The following is a 16,705-nucleotide window of genomic DNA, read 5'->3' on the forward strand; positions in this document are numbered from 1 at the left end:
GAACATTTATAGCTCACAAATCAACGGAGTGACATTTCCACCCAGATACATTTTTCCATCTTAGTTCCCAGTTTTAACAACGGACATTCAGAACCAGAGGGACAGCACATCAAAGGTAAGTGGCAGCACCTTCTGTGAGCAGCGCCAGGGTGTCTGAGAGATACACTGAAGGTTTACATTCTTCATTAAATAAAAACAATTTATGCAGGAATATTCTTAGACCTATTTGCTTTGTTTTTACATTCTCTATGAGCTTGAAGTTCGGTGGTGGCATTCTGAGCATTAGACCTCTTACAAACAACATCTCTAAAAAAGTCTTAATTAAAGGTCATTATCACTGTCATATGATATTTTCTTGTATAACAGACACTCAGTCTTTCAGAAAGCAAAATAAGCAATTTTATTTGATTTTTCACCCCACCACTGATTTGCTTAATCCAGATCTTGTTAATCACTGTAGAAACCCTATAAGTCATTAGGAAGATGAACTTTGTTATCTACTAGGGGATTTTACAATGAATGCTGCCAAGTCGCTTCAGTCGTGTCTGACTCTGTGCGACCCCATGGACTGCAGCCTACCAGGCTTCTCTGTCCATGGGATTCTCCAGGCAAGAACACTGGAGTGGGTTGCCATTTCCTTCTCCAATGAAAGTGGAAAGTGAAAGTGAAGTCACTCAGTCGTGTCTGACTCTTAGCGACCCCATGGACTGCAGCCCACCAGGCTCCTCCATCCATGGGATTTTCCGGGCAACAGTACTGGAGTGGGGTGCCATTGCCTTCTCCCTTTACAATGAATAGGTGAATGTAAAAATGACTAATACCTTGAAGATGGTGGTGGTTTAGTTGCTAAGTTTTATCCAACTCTTTGCCCCTGTAGCCCGCCAGGCTCCTCTGTCCATGGGATTCTCCAGGTAAGAATACTGGAGTGGGTTGCCATTCCCTTCTCCAGGGGATCTTCCCTATCCAGGGATCAAACTCGCATTTCCTGCATTGCAGGTGGATTCTTTACTGCTGAGCCACTAGAGACACCCAACCTTGGATACAACAGAGATCAAAATATGTGGGTGACTATACAATGAGATCTGGTGGCTATTTAAAGAGTACCAATGAATTAGTCTAAAGAGCCAGAACAGAAACAGGGATTATGACGTAAAGGGAATGCAAAAAGGGTGTGTGAAGATGGATACTGGGTAGTCATTGAACTGTGCTGAGTATAAAACAGAGTATCTGAAAGATAAGCGAAATGCTCTGTTTTCTCACCCAATGAAATACTGAGACGAAACCCCTGTTCACAGAACCACTGGGGTATGAGGAGTTTGAGCACTGGTGAAAACGTGAAAGTGGCAGTCACATAGTCGTGTCTGACTCTTTGTGACCCCATGGACTGAAGCCTGCTAGGGTCCTCTGTCCATGGGATTCTCCAGGCAAGAATACTGGCATAGGTTGCCATTCCCTCCTCCAGGGGATCTTCCCCACCCAGGGACTGAACCCAGGTCTCCCGTGTTGCAGGCAGATTTTTTACTGTATGAGACACCAGGGAAGCCCTGGTATAAGACTGAAATTCAACCTGCACATACAGGTGGGCTGGTTTGCCTTTCTGAAAGAGCTCCTCAGCCGCCAGGGATTGGGGTCTCTAGGGTTGAGCTGGTTTGTGTCGGTGGCACTACATTTAGAGGCTATCTGTTTAAAACAGGCAAACATTCTTTCTGCCTTACGCTTTCTTCATGGGCTAAAGAGCTGAACAGATTCAAGGTTACCAATAAGTAACAATCCATGTATTATACTTGAAATGTTATCAGTCCAGTGAATAAGCTACATAGCCATCGTTCAAGCCCAGTCTTCACCAAATTGCTTTCTTATCACATGTGCCCTTCAAAGGAAGCCTGAACAACACAGATGTCTACAGTTAAAAATGAAACACACAATAAAGAAGCAAAGGATTCCAGACTCCACTGTGTGGGAGGTCAGGACTTTTGGCCTTGGCTTTGGGGAAAAAAACACAAACGCCCATCAGCAATCATTCTGGGTGTAATGACAGTACAGTAATGCTCAGGACGAGCGAGGACATTCAGGTGTTTCTAGAGCGATTTCTATACGTTACAGATGTCACATTTGGTTCCTAGAGATTTAGTCAAGTATTAGTATCTCTTTTTGTCAAGTATGATATACAAAAAGATGAGAATAGTAGATGTGCCCTAAAGATATGAAAATATATATAAAACAAAACCATTATAAATTACATAGATTTGCAATATAAAATTGTTTTTCCCCCATTTAGAATAAATACCATCCAAGTTTACAGGTCATTGCAGTGAATTAAATATGCACACATATCTGAATCATTTTCGGAACTTTAAGAAAAAAAATTGTTATAGATATGACCAGCTGACTCGGAAACCAGAAACTGCTTGCTTTTGAGAAGAATGACCTAAGACCCAAGGGACATGGCTTGGGATTCAGTGTTAAGCTGCAAAACTGCCCCAAAGAGCCATATGTAGCCATACTTCTATAAATTTCTATGAAGCTGACCAATTTATCTTTGAAAAACCAGGCGAAAGTCATGAGACTGTCTCTGTCCCGTATTCTAGTGGGAGAGCATTTCTATTTCGTAAAGAAGCTATAGCATAAACAGGAAGAGACAGAGACATCTTTGTAGTAAGCCAGCCTCATCTCTGGTTGGCTATTAATATTATTCTATCAAGAGCTTTCTGATGCCTTAAAGGGGAACATTTTAAAAATCGACATAATCTCCCCAGTCTAAAGAAGCTAAAACCAACCTGAAAACATTCTTTGGTCACTCAGTTCTGCTCCTGCTTTAAGAAAAATCTGCCTGTGTTTAACTATCTGTATCCAACATCCAGGTGGGAGATGCCTTCTCCTGTCATTTCCATGTGGAAACCTGTATGTGGGTTTCAGTGGAGGGAGAAGGGGATGGAATGGGAAAAAGTTTATTTGGGGACCCCCTATTGTGGCTTTGGGTGCATAGATCCATGGTAAGGATCTGCTGACCTCCACAAGTGGAAAAATGTTTACATTCTAAGATGTGGTGATTAAACTTCTCCACAGGCCAAATACAGAAAACCTTTGTCCAGGGAGCCCATGTGGGGGTCAAGGTTTCTCTGGACTGTTCACTTCTCATGTTTTAGGTGACCACCCAAGACACTCCAAACTGATGGCAATGGGTCATCTGAGGCCAAGAGGAATCTGACCCAATGTGTGTGTGTCAGACCACCTTTCACATCAGTTATCTCTACACAGAAAAACCACTGAAGCCAAGCCCTCTGTTCTCAGCTCCAGACCCAGATGAATTTTCTGAAAAAGTTGGCAGCAAAAGCATCTAATAACATCACAGGCCCATTTCTGCTCCTAAGACTCCTTGTCTTGTGTAAGGGGGGCCATCATGGGAGATGACAAACTTTCCACAAAACTCTAAATGTCAGAACCAGGTGGGATCTGGGGATCCAAGTACCACCTTCGTGTTTGGCAGACGAGAAAGATTCAACCCAGGGACGCGGTGAAGTCTCACTCATGCAGACAGTGAGGACATGAGGACTAAGCCTTGGGTCTGTTCACCAACCGTGCAGCCCAAGGGACCTTTGTGGACCCGTGATGTGGCCATGACACTCATGACGACCTCAAGGTTATGGCACTCTTGCTCGTAAATGGCAAGGAAATTATACCTCTCCTTTTCATGGTTACATCTAAACTGTAGACGTTGCTCTAATGCTTTTGGGGGCAGAAGATCCACAGCTGTCTTAAAAAGCTTTGAGTTTTGTAAGCTGGTTCCTTGAATTTGCAACAGTACTGATTTTCAGCATAAAAAATGTTAGAAGAACCACAGAGGACAGAGGTAATCTGAAAGCAATTGTGGAGAAGGGCAGGTGATGATGCTGGTTTGGTAATGTGGGCAAGGGAAGCACTTAGATGGAGCCGGGGAGTGCATGGGGTGCCCCCCACTTGCACAAAGCCCACAGTGGTTACGAGCACAGGCCAATGAGGTGTGGGCCTGAGGCAACTAGCTTCGGCTTCTTTCTAGAACATCACTCTGGCCTCACATACAGCTGCCTTCTCGTGGGGGCTAAAAATGAATTCAAGAATGCTGGCATGATGATGCCATTATCCTAACCTGTCTCTGCCCCCTTCAAGGATGGACAAGTCAGCCATGCAGTTAACAGGAGTGGGCCTGGTGGGGTGACCCCCAGGACCCTCACGCTTGCTGCCCTAACCCAAGCATTGGGGTCCCCTGACGTCCGTGGTCCATGGCAGCTGTGGCGGGAGCCCCACGCTCCCCACTTAAACAGATTCCTCAGGTGCCTCTGTCTCTGGAGGTGACATGCCTTCCAGATGAAGCAGCAGCTGGCTTGGAGGGGGACACTGCTTAGACATAAGAACAGGGCTTTCCAGGGGCAGTCTGGGCAGATTCAAGTTCATGGTCTCCCTCCAACCTCAGCTGAGCTTACCCAAAGGCTCTCAGAATGGGACGGGTAAACCTATTTTTATTTGGCTATTAAAGTGCTATTCCTGGGCAAGGTTTTTTTTTTTTTTTTTTTTTCTTCTCTCAGTTTCACAACAGCAGCTTCACTGGAAACGAATGAACAAAAAAAGCAACCGATGGAGACAGGCCTGGGAAACGACAAACATCAGGAGGCTGGTAGCTAGCTGCTTTGGAATGTTAAGATGACTCGTGGGAATCGGCCCTGACACCAAAGCCTGCGAGGTAAAAGTCTGGGGTGTGTGTGAGACGGTGGGGGTGGGGGCGGGAATAAGGACAGAGTGGCTAAGGGAAGAGACCCGCAGGAACGGTCAGCATTCAAGTCGCAAAGCCTGGGTTATAAAGCGACAGTGATGGGGCAAAACTGAGAAGAAAGTGCAACAGAGCCGCGGAGGGATGGACTACAGCTGCTCCCTTAGCAGACCCATTTTTCAAAAGAAGAGCGGCGCCCTGTGCCCCGGGCAGGGCTGTGAACTCAGAGTCTCTGACAGTCAGTGTTCTCTGCCAAAAGGGCAGCAGCGGTTAAGGTTATCTGGCGGAGAAGAGCCTCTGAGGTTCGTGTCACGTGGACAGACACCTGCCCAAGGTCACCACCCCCGCTCCCCGACGGTGCTCGCATCCCCCTTGGCTGGGGTCGACCGGGGCGTGCGTGCGGGGGCCTGACTCGTACGTGCGTGTGGGGCCAGACTCCTACCTACGACTGGCGTCTCCGGTAAGGCTTAGCGGCGAGGGCAGCCTGCATCTGTCCCGAGGGGTGGCCCTGAATCTCGGGGTGTGCATAGCTTCGGGGTGGGGGGGTACACTGTTAGACATGGCTTTCATAGACGACGTGGGTGCTCCCTTCCCGCGGCCTGGCTGGCTCCGCGGCCTCTAGCAGACCAGGCGGCAGGACGCGGTCCGGCACCTCGACGGGCGTTGGTTCCTCGGAGGTCAGCGCTGCTGACGTGACCTCGGTGGAGGGTGCCGCGGACTCCGGGGAGTGCTCGGCCGACGGCTCGGTGTCCTCCTCCTCCTCTCCGGCCTCGAGGGCCCCTGCGGCCCGGTCGTCCGAGGGCTCCCGGTGGGCTGGGGGGTGCACAGACACCTCGATGGCGATCTGCTGGGGCTGCTCGTGCAGCGATGAGGCATCAGAGTCGGCGTCGGGGATGGTGTAGACCTCGTCCCCGTCGGCGGCTGCGGCCTCCTGGCCCTCAGGCGTGTGGCGCACGAAGTTCTGGTGGCCATGCTCATCCAGGCCCACCACCTCCATGAGCTCCTCCACGATGGTCCTGCAGTTCATGATGAGTGGGGGCAGCGGCACACTGCGTGCCAGCTCCTCGATGTAGCGGGCGAACTCCATGGTCTTGAACTGCGTGACCTTGGCCAGCTCCAGCGTCTTGGCTGAGGTGATGATCGGGATGCGCTTAGCGATCTCAAAGGCCTTCTGCAGCTTCTCAGCGCCCTCCGTGCGGAAGAACTCGTTGATGGCCTTCTCGGTCTTCTTCAGGTGGCTGCTCATCATGCAGAGGCGGGTGACGTTGAGCACCAGCACCACGGCGAAGGCCACCAGGCACACCACCATGTAGTACACGCCCATGTCGCCCGACGTGAAGACCACCCGCAGCGTCACCGTGTTGTTCACAGAACCGTGCACGTTGGAGGCCACGCACGTGTATCTCCCTCGGTCTGAGAAGGACACCTTGGTGATGTTCAGGAGGCCGTCATGCATCTGCCACTTTCCTGCGGGAGAAGGAGGACAGGGTCAGCTGGGCCCTCCGCTCCCGGCACTGACCATCCACGTGGCACTGTGTGTGCCTCACACCACACAGAGGCTGGTGGTGAACAGAGAACACCTCCCTCCACTGACGGTGTGCATGGTGTGCTCTGAGCACACCTCCTACCACCAGATCTGCTGCTGTGATGATGGGGACAGTGAATGGTGACCTCGACAGATGGGGAGAGGAACAGCCCACTTAATCCACAGAACTCAGGGAAGAGTCAGGAGCACCAGCCCATTTTATAGGACAGAGAAACTAAGGGAGGGGCCTCTAAGCCCCCTCTCAAGGGCACCAGTTAGGAATCAGTTGAGCTAGATGCGAGTTCAAGCCCAACAAGTTAGACTCTGAACATCATCAAATCATACTGTGCAATTCCACACTCTAGAGAAAAATTAGAAACACAGTCTAGAAAAGCACTGTACTATTACTAGGGAATTCCTTAATGCGGCATCTGATTTTCTCCTCTGCCTGTGAGCATGGCACTGCAGATACTGCAGAATATATGTTCACTGGAAAGTTTTTGTTTATAAAGTATAAAGAATATAAAGTACTTTGGGATCAACCTAAGAACCAGAGTGAAAGTGTTAGTCACTCAGTCCTGTCCAACTCTTTGTGACCCCATGGACTGTAGCCTCCCAGGCTCCTTTGTCCATGAAATTCTCCAGGCAAGAACACTGCTTACCATGCCTTCCTTCAGGGATCTTCCCAACCCAGGGATTGAACCCAGGTCTCCTGCACTGCAGGCAGACTCTTTACCATCTGAGCCACCAGGGAAGTAAATCAGTTAAATTATAATTGTTTACCTGGGTTTCTCATATTTGAGATTGAAGTTATCCTCAGTTGATGGAAACATGACTTAAATCATTCATTCAGAGACTCTACAATGAACTACATCACTTACATTGTGCAGATTCAGAAGCTGGGTGTGAATAAATATAAATTTGGTTTTGCTTTGCAAATAAACAATAGACCCATCAGGTTGAATGGAGAAGGAAATGGCAACCCACTCCAGTATTCCTGCCTGGAGCATCGCGTGGACAGAAGAGTCCATTGGGTTACAGTCCATGGGGTCGCAGAGTCAGGCATGACTGAGCAACTGAACAACAAATCAGGTTGAAAGCAGGCCTCACACCATGGAGAACACATGATGAAAAGTATTGAAACAGAGATGAACTCTTCCCTGTCTGGCCCGGAAGGGATCCAGCACTGCCCTGGGAATCAGGTTCTTAATCTGAACTAATCTTTGCTAGGAGAAGGCAATGGCACCCCACTCCAGTACTCTTGCCTGGAGAACCCCATGGACAGAGGAGCCTGGTAGGCTGCAGTCCATGGGGTCACGAAGAGTCGGACACAACTGATTGACTTCACTTTCATTTTTCACTTTCATGTATTGGAGAAGGAAATGGCAACCCACTCCAGTGTTCTTGCCTGGAGAATCCCAGGGACGGGGGAGCCTGGTGGGCTTCCATCTCTGGGGTCGCACAGAGTTGGACACGACTGAAGCGACTTAGCAGCAGCAGCAGCAGGGGTTCATCCTTAATTTGCCTGTGTACCCGCCGGTCAAAAGACTCGAACCCAGAGCCCTGGGAAACATGACCCTAGGTCTGCCTTTCAGGTTTCGGGTCTGAGCCTGCTGCAGCCCCTCCATCTCCCCAGAAGGGCCCTCAGAGACACAAGGCCAGGCCCAGCCCTGGGGGAGTTCTGAGAGCTGGCGGATATTTCCGTAAAAGCACTCATGTCCCCAAGTGAGCCAGAGAAGCTCTCCTGAGAGATGGGGCAACTTAACTATAGTTTCCTTCCAAGTGTCTGTTATCACATTGCATTTTTGTTTGTTTCATCCCCCTCTGGCATAAATTTAAGCCTAATGAGAAGTCTGATATTTTCCCAAAGCAGCTAGCAACTGTTTAAAAAAAACCAACAATCTGTAAGCATTAAAGTGATGAGGGTCCCCAGGGAGTGTGAGACAGGAAATAGCCTGCATCACTCCAGGTCCTCTGCCTCAGGGACTGTCCTCAGGGAAGCTGGCTGGGGCCGTGGGGGCCTGCAGCACCACCCCCCCGCCCCCGCCAGCCTGGGGAACCTGGCCGGAAGCCTGCCATAGAAGGCGCTGTCACATTTTCTGGAGGAACATCTGTGGAGAGGGGCTCTTGGTGTCCCTGAGCACCCGGCTTCTAACAACTTAGCCAGTGTCCTCTCTCTGAGAGTAGAAGACGTGGGAAATCTAGTTAATTTCAGTCTCCGGTGAGTGTGCGCAAACAGACCAACCTGTACCCACTGTGTGAAACCTCCCCTTGTCCACATGGGCAGGGGCCAGCCTCCTACTCTGACTATTTACTCCTTGAATATCAGGCTTCAGATGTGATACAGCAGACTTATCCAAATATAAGATCATCTGAGCAAGGGAAATGATCAACTTGATCTTTGTGACCCAGGGATCAAACCCACATCTCCTGTGTCCCCCTGCGTTGGCAGGTGGATTCTTTGCCAACTGCACCACCTGGGATCAAACCAGACTATAGAAGGCACAGAAAAAAAGAACACGTCTCGTTGACTGAAAGTTTATGACAGACAGGGAAGGTGCTGAGTTCAAGAGAACTGCAGAATCTATCTGTGGGAACTTCTCACACTGACCTTCCTCACTTCGGTGGGAAATACAGGAGCAATAGGACAGGAGAAGGTGAGGTTATTTGCATGGGGAACACGGGATCAATCTGTTCACCTCCTACCCTTTCATCCCCACTCCCTCTGTGGAGGAATTATCTACGAGTTCAAGGTCAGAGAAGGAGGAACCTGGGTGTAGAAGAGGAGGAGCAGAAAAGAGTGCTGAAGTCAGGAGGCAGGCACCTGACGGGAACATAAATGGCTTTCTCCAAATATCTCAGCTATGCTTTTAGTGATGGCTGTATTCTAACTGTCATAGAAAAGTGAAACGCAGAAATGCATACTCGTTACAAGACACCAATGCTTTATTGACTATTCAAAGGGTTTCTGAACTTGGATTTTATAGTTATCTTCAGGGATGTGTTCAGCTGTCTCAGTTCAGTCCAGTTCAGCTCAGTCATGTCCGACTCTTTGCAACCCCATGGACAGCAACACACCAGGCCTTGCTCTCCATCACCAACTCCCGGAGCTTACTCAAACTCATGTCCATTGAGTTGGTGATGTCATCCAGCCATCTCATCCTCTGTCGTCCCCTTCTCCTCCCACTTTCAATCTTTCCCAGCATCAGGGTCTTTTCCAATGAGTCAGTTCTTCTCATCAGGTGGCCAAAGTATTGGAGTTTCAGCTTCAGCATCAGTCCTTCCAGTGAACACTCAGGACTAATTTCCTTTAGGACGGACTTGTTGGAGCTCCTTGCAGTCCAAGGGACTCTCAAGAGTCTTCTTCAACACCACAGTTCAAAAGCGTCAATTCTTCGGTGCTCAGCTTTCTTTATAGTCCAACTCTCACATCCATACATGACCACTGGAAAAACCACAGCTTTGACTGGAAACTGTCCACAGACATGTATTTATCTGGCCTGGGCCCAAGCGATTCAATGCAGATATAGACTCAAACACGTCAGAAGTTCCTAGTCACAGGTCAAAACAGGCCCCGTCTGCAGTAAACACAATTAGGTGACATTTGTGGTTCGTTTGGGGGAAACCAGAGGGATAGTCAGTGCGTAAACTGTTAGTTTCGTGCATATTCTGCTTCTTAGCCCAGAACAATGGGTCCTTAGACTAACACCTATTGTAGGCTTTATCCAATAATGAACCTTGTTTATTCTTGAAGGCTGAAGCCTCTCCATGTGATAAAGTTGACGTCTTTAGAAGGACAGCTGTCTTTTTTATCTTGTTCATGCATTCCGTCAACAAACCTTAGTTTACAAATTGTCTGTCACCAGGCTCCCTGACAGACAATACAGATGCAAAGATGAATCAGACATGACCCCTGGCTGCAGAGACCAGTCATGTGAAGAGGGACTCAGACTCCCTGCCAAACCGGGGTGCATGGCACATGCCAGAGTGGGCAGGGCACCAAGGATGCTGCTGGATGGGAGGGTGTGGTAATACCACTCAGTGATACCACTGTATCCTGAGTGGGGCTGGGGTTTTTGGGAGAGGAACAGGAGGAAGAGAAAGCACTCCAAGGCCAGAGTGGGTGATGGGACATGTGAGAAAAGGAGGGGAGCCCATGTGCTGCAGCAGCAGAGAACTGCGGGCAGAGGCCCGGCCACCCCACCTCTTCCCCTGCTCTGAGCCCTGGTTCAATCAGTGGAGAAAACCTCAAGGTCCAGACGCAGATGCTGGCGAGTGGGGGGCTTTTAAATTAAGGAAGATGTCATTTCAAATCAGGGGGTAAAGAACAGTGGGACGACTGATGGCTTGTTTGAAAAAAAAAAAGTTGAATTCCTAGTTTAATGACACACAAAAATAAATCCCAAGTACTCTGAAGATCCAAATGTAAAACTATAAGTATAACGTCAGTAGAAGACATGAAAATATTTCTATGGCCTTGGGACAGGTAAGCCTTTTTCAGCATTTCAAGAATCCCAGAAACTGCCAACAGAGAACCCTGATGGGTCAGACTTCTCCCCAGTTAAAAGTTCCACACTATGATATATGTTATACTAAAGTTATAAGCAAATGATAGAGTAGGAGAAAATTCTAGAATATCTGACAATTGCTTAGTAACTAGAAACCATGAAGAACTCCTATGTGTGTCTGTGTTGGGTTGCTTCAGTCGTGTCTGACTCTTTGTGACCCCATGGATTGCAGACCATCAGGCTCCTTCAGGCTCCTCTGTCCATGAGATTGTCTAAGCAAGAACACTGGAGTGGTAGCCAGTCCCTGCTCCAGGGGATCTTCCCAACCCAGGGATCCAGCACATCTGTGCCTCCTGCACAGCAGGTGAGTTTGTTACCTCTGAAACACCTGGGAAGCCAAAGAATGCTTAAAAATCAAGACAATAACCCAAAAGGAAAAAAAAAAGGTGGGGGGGGGAGGATTTGGACGAATAAGTCACAGAAAAATGGAACGCAGGTAGTGCCTAAGTACACAAAATCACTTATGGTTAAATCATAGCAAAACTGAAAGAAATTCAAGTAACTTTTAAAACAGGTAACTTTTCCACCTTGCAGAGTACCAGAGGAGGGTTGGGGGGCGGTCATGGGAGGATGAGAAAGACACACTGCCCACAGATGCGGCTGCTGTGGGGACGCTGCTGCAAGGCTGGTTTCTGGAATCTACTGACGTTCAAGATGAGTGTATCTGTTACCCACCTCTAGGATTCTTGAAATGCTTCAAATCAGGCAGGCCTAGATCTGATTGGGAAAATACTACTGAATGTAAGAAAATCAAGGGCGTGGAAACATCTTTTCAGCATCTGTCTCCTTGGGGACACAGTTCCGGAACCTTCGTCCCAGCTAACACCCTCTGGGCAAAGCCGACATCTGGGTCCCAGGCCGGGAAAGCGGCTGAGCTTGTATCGCTTGTCACCTCGGGGCCTGGGCACACGGATGGCAAGTCACTCAGGGTGGCACAAGCTCACGTCCACAGAACTGGGTCCAGTTCTAGCAACTAGAGAAGCAGGTCAACAGCATGGTGTGGTGACAGCTAAACCTATGACCCCAAGAAATGCCACAGTACGTGGGATACCATGATTCGACATGACAGATCAGGAATAACACCCATGCCAACACCTTCCAGTCAAATGACCGCTGGACAGAACCAGAGTACCAACCTCTCCCGGAAGTGAAGCAGCTTGAGAAAGGTGGCAGTACAGCCATGGAGATGCTGTAAGCATGGTTCTCCTCCAAACCCATGTCTGCCAAAACCCCCATCTGTCCAGCTATCCTGAGGACCACTCAGCATCAAAAATTAACATCATGCCCATGAAAGCATTCAGTTCAGTTCAGTCACTCAGTTGTGTCTGACTCTTTGCAACCCCATGGACTGCAGCACACCAGGCCTCCCTGTCCATCACCAACTCCTGGACCTTCCTCAAATTCATGTCCACGGAGTTGGTGATGCCATCCAACCATCTCATCCTCTGTCATCCCCTTCTCCTCCTGCCTTCAATCTTTCCCAGCATCAGGGTCTTTTCCAATAAGTCAACTCTTCAAATCAGGTGGCCAAAGTGTTGGAGTTTCAGCTTCAGCATCAGTCCTTCTAATGAACACCCAGGACTGATCTCCTTTAGGATGGACTGGTTGGATCTCCTTGCAGTCCAAGGGACTCTCAAGAGTCTTTTCCAACACCACAGTTCAAAAGCATCGATTCTTCGGTGCTCAGCTTTCTTTGTAGTCCAACTCTCACATCCATACATGACTACTGGAAAAACCATAGCCTTGACTAGATGGACCTTTGTTGGCAAAGTAATATCTCTGCTTTTTAATATGCTGTCTAGGTTGGTCATAACTTTTCTTCCAAGGAGCAAGCGTCTTTTAATTTCATGGCTGCAATCACCATCTGCAGTGATTTTGGAGCACCCCCCCCTCAAAATAAAGTCTGACACTGTTTCCACTGTTTCCCCATCTATTTCCCATGAAGTAATGGGACTAGATGCCATGATCTTCATTTTCTGAATGTTGAGTTTTAAGCCAGTTTTTTCATTTTCCTCTTTCATATTCATCAAGAGGCTCTTTGGTTATTCTTCGCTTTCTGCCATAAGGGTGGTGTCATCTGCATATCTGAGGTTATTGCTATTTCTCCCGGCAATCTTGATTCCAGTTTGTGCTTCCTCCAGCCCAGCATTTCTCATGATGCACTCTGCGTATAAGTTAAATAAGCAGGGTGACAATATATAGCCTTGACATATACTAACATGAAAAGCATACACACTAGCATGTATAAAATAGAGAGCCAATGGAAATTTGCTGTTTTGACTCTGGGCATTCAAAGCAGGGCTCTATAACAACCTACACGGGTGGGAAAGAGGGGGAGGAGGGAGGGAGGTTCAAGAGGGAGGGGACAGATGTACACCTATGGTTAATTCATGTTGATGCATGGCAGAAATCAAAGCAATATTTTAAAGCAATTATCTTTCAATTAAAAATAAATTTAAAAAATTAACATCATGACCAAATACAAAGCTCTTAGAATTTCCCTTAAATTATTTCTTAGAAGGAAAGGATTTCTCTTTTTCCTTGGAGAGGTCTTTCTGTGAAAGGGTAAACCACTAATGTACGGTTCATCTACTCATGGATAGGAGTAGATGCTGTTTAGTTCTTAAGTCGTGTCCGACTCTGTAGTGACCCCATGGACTATAGCCCGCCAGGCCCCTCTGTCCATGGGATTCTCCAGGCAAGAATACTGGAGGGGGTTGCCATTTCCTGCTCCAGGGGACCTTCCTGACCTCGAGACTGAACCTACATCACCCGTGTCTCCTGCATTGCAGGTAGATTCTTTACCACTGAGCCACCTGGGAAACCCTGATAGGTGGTACAAGAAGATTGTCTCTGCTCACAACCTCATTTAGACATGAAGGATCCGTTCAAACAAGGTTATTTTCGTGAAACCAACTGAAGAGGTGGTGAGGGTCCTGACAACGTTTACACAGACAGAAAGGAAGTGCAAACACTCAGTCGAATGACGCCGCACTGAGTCCACACTTGTCTGTAGGTGTGGGGTCTGTTCTCCAGTATGTGAAATAGAGGAGACTCAGGGAAGGCATCCAGCCTTTCTACAGAACAGACCTGAACACGAACGGAGCCCCACATGGCTGTCACAGGGCTTCTGCAACAGGTGCGAGCCACCCTTCCCACCTCCCCAGAGCCCAGCCACCGCAGAGACCCAGGGCACAGACACCGCAGCAGCCAGGCCCCCGCGCCCCAGGGTCCCATCTCCTGGGTGGCCTCTTCAGCCAGTCCTGGGGCTGCTAACAAGCTTCTTCCTACATCACGTGGGGCTGAGGAGCCTGGGATCATCCCAGCTTAGTTCAACTCTCTGCTCAGGAATGGGGGGGAGGGACAGGCGAAAGCTCAGGGTGTACACAGCCTGCTGTTGTGCTCTGCTTTAAAGGATCAAGAATACCTGAAAAGAAGCCATCTTTTCATTTCCTGGCAAGGGAAACATCTGACTCGCCAGCTAATTCAACCTGATAATCTTCATTTTTATAAAAGTGCCAAGCACACCACTCCATGCAGGCTGGCAAGAGTCTCTTCTGAGAGTGCCCAGCACTGGGTGGAGCGAAATAACTTCCCGTTTTGGCATCTTGGCTCTCCTCATCTGAGAGTGATAGGGAAGGCTCTTCCCACTGCTCAGACTAAAAGCTGTCTGGGCTCACATCCCAAAGGGAGCACCGCTCTGAAGAAACACTACAAACGGTGGCCCGTTGGCAGGCTGGCCTCTGACATGATTCCTTCTGGAAGATGAACCCAAGTACCACTTTTATGGGAGACTACATTACCGGTTCTCACAGGTGACTTAACTGACCGTGGAATGATTCTTTAGCTGGCTAAGATGCTTCTTTAGGTGGGACCAGGGTTTCTCCAGTTGATGATGGACAGAGAAGCCTGGTGTACATGGGGTTGCAAAGAGTTGGACATGACTGAGCAACTGAAATGAACTGAACTGAACTAAGGGTTTTTCCACTTGGGCTGGCATGTTGCATCAGATAATTCTTTGGAGGGCTTCGCTGGTGACTCAGGGGTAAAGAACCTGCCTGCCAATGCAGGAGACACAGGTTTGATCCCTGGGTGGGGAAGATCCCCTGGAGAAGGAAATTGCAACCCACTCCAGTATTCTTGCCTGGGAAATCCCATGGACAGAGGAGCCTAGCAGGCGACAGTTCCTGGGATCTCAAAGAGCTGGACACGACTAAGTGACTGAGCAACAACAACACTTCTCTGTAGCTGGCTGTCCTGTGTGTTGTGGGATGTTGAGAATATTCCGGTTTCCACCCACTAGATATCAGTAGCATCATCTCCCCCTCCTTCCTCTCCTGCCCTGTCCACGACTACCAAAGACGCCTCCAGACTTGGCTGGTATCCTCTGGGTGAGAGGACCACTGGTTCTGGCAAAAGGAAAGTACACCGTGTGCATAACACCCAGCAAAGCATCCACATGCACCGCTTTCTCCACGGCCGGAGCACATAGGGGGTCAGCGGGCCTCTGCACACGGAGGGAACGTGCCAGGCAGGGGGAGGTGGCTGACGGAAGAGAAGGTGCCTCCCCTGCCATCACAGTGTCATCTCGAGATTTTAAATAACACTTCAGGGATAGACATGCCTTTTAGTTTTTATTTTTAAGGTTGAGAACTTGAGAGAGTGAATACGAAATTGCTCAGAAAAGTATTTCCTTTCTTTACAAAACACAACGTCCTATTAAGCAGAGACAAGCACTTGGGATCTTGACTGTGACAACACAGAACGAGGGTGAAGTGACCGGTAACAGTGACGCAGCTGCCGTTTCCCGAAATCGTGGTGTGTTCTAGGTACCATTGTTGTTCAGTCATTAAGTCGTGTCTGACTCTTCGAGACCCCATGGACTGTAGCCCGCCAGGCTCCCCGGTCCATGGAATTTTCCAGGCAAGCATACTGGTGGGTTGTCATTTCCTTCTCCAGGAGATCTTCCCGACCCAGGGGTTGAATCTGTATCTCCAGCATTGCAGGCTGATTCTTTACCACTGAGCCACCTGGGAAGCCTCTCCAGGTACCATACTGAGCATCTAATACATCATGGAAGGCTCACAACCCTCCCTGGAGGTACAAGAGGATTATCTCTGCTTTACAGATGGGAAAACTGGCTCCGAAAAGTGGAGGAACTTGCTCAAAGAGCCGTCATTGTTCTGTTCTGCTGAATTTCCAGTGGTATATTTACAATTACACAAATTTTGTCTAATTTTGAGGAATCAACTTTTTCGATCTCAAATATTTAATTTACTAAAAGAAGAATTTAGTGTAGCACTTTCATGGGTTCACACACTATTCCATGCTTCATCAGAGAGGCAAACAATGATGTACACTTAATGCTGTGGGCACGGACTCCCTCCTGGATATGCTGGATTAGGGGGAGATTCACTCAGGTCTGAAGATGTGACCAGCACAGGTTTCTGTGATCCCTTGGCAGGAGGAGGTAAAAGCATCCTACAGGCTACTAAAAACATCTGCAGGAGCAGAGGATAAAAACACCAGAGCAATGTAAACTAAACCAAAATTCATAACAATGAATTCTACAAAGGTGGAGCAGCCATGAAAGAACTGCAAACTTCATATAACTCAGCTAACTCTGGGCGTGTTTATTTTCAGAGATAATTCTTAATTATTTTTGGTGACAGAATGCTATAAGAGAATGGAGAGCAAATCCACAGGGAAACCTAAAACCTCACTTGAAGTAAGAATTTCCAACATAATTGAGCCAGGCATGACTGTCAGGCCTATGCCTTTTCCGGAGCAGACTTTCTTGAAATGCTTGTTATTTATTATCTGATAAAGGTGCCAATGTGCATTTTCATGGTTTAAAGTCAGAGTAAG

General features: G+C 48.3%; 1 protein-coding gene across 3 annotated transcripts in view; it reads right to left on the bottom strand.

Moving 5' to 3' along the window:
* Positions 1–1,076: 1,076 nt before the first annotated feature.
* The window catches only part of MFAP3L (microfibril associated protein 3 like), a 50,246-nt gene continuing 34,617 nt past the window's right edge, over positions 1,077–16,705 (bottom strand). For all 3 annotated transcript variants that reach the window (XM_045164983.1, XM_045164982.1, XM_045164984.1), the window contains exon 3: positions 1,077–6,211. In XM_045164983.1, coding sequence (XP_045020918.1) covers positions 5,298–6,211 — 914 coding nt within the window. In that variant the 3' untranslated portion in view covers positions 1,077–5,297. The remainder of the gene's footprint in view (positions 6,212–16,705) is intronic.

Source organism: Bubalus bubalis, chromosome 3, assembly GCF_019923935.1.
Source record: "Bubalus bubalis isolate 160015118507 breed Murrah chromosome 3, NDDB_SH_1, whole genome shotgun sequence".
In the NCBI taxonomy this organism is placed as follows: Eukaryota; Metazoa; Chordata; class Mammalia; order Artiodactyla; family Bovidae; genus Bubalus; species Bubalus bubalis.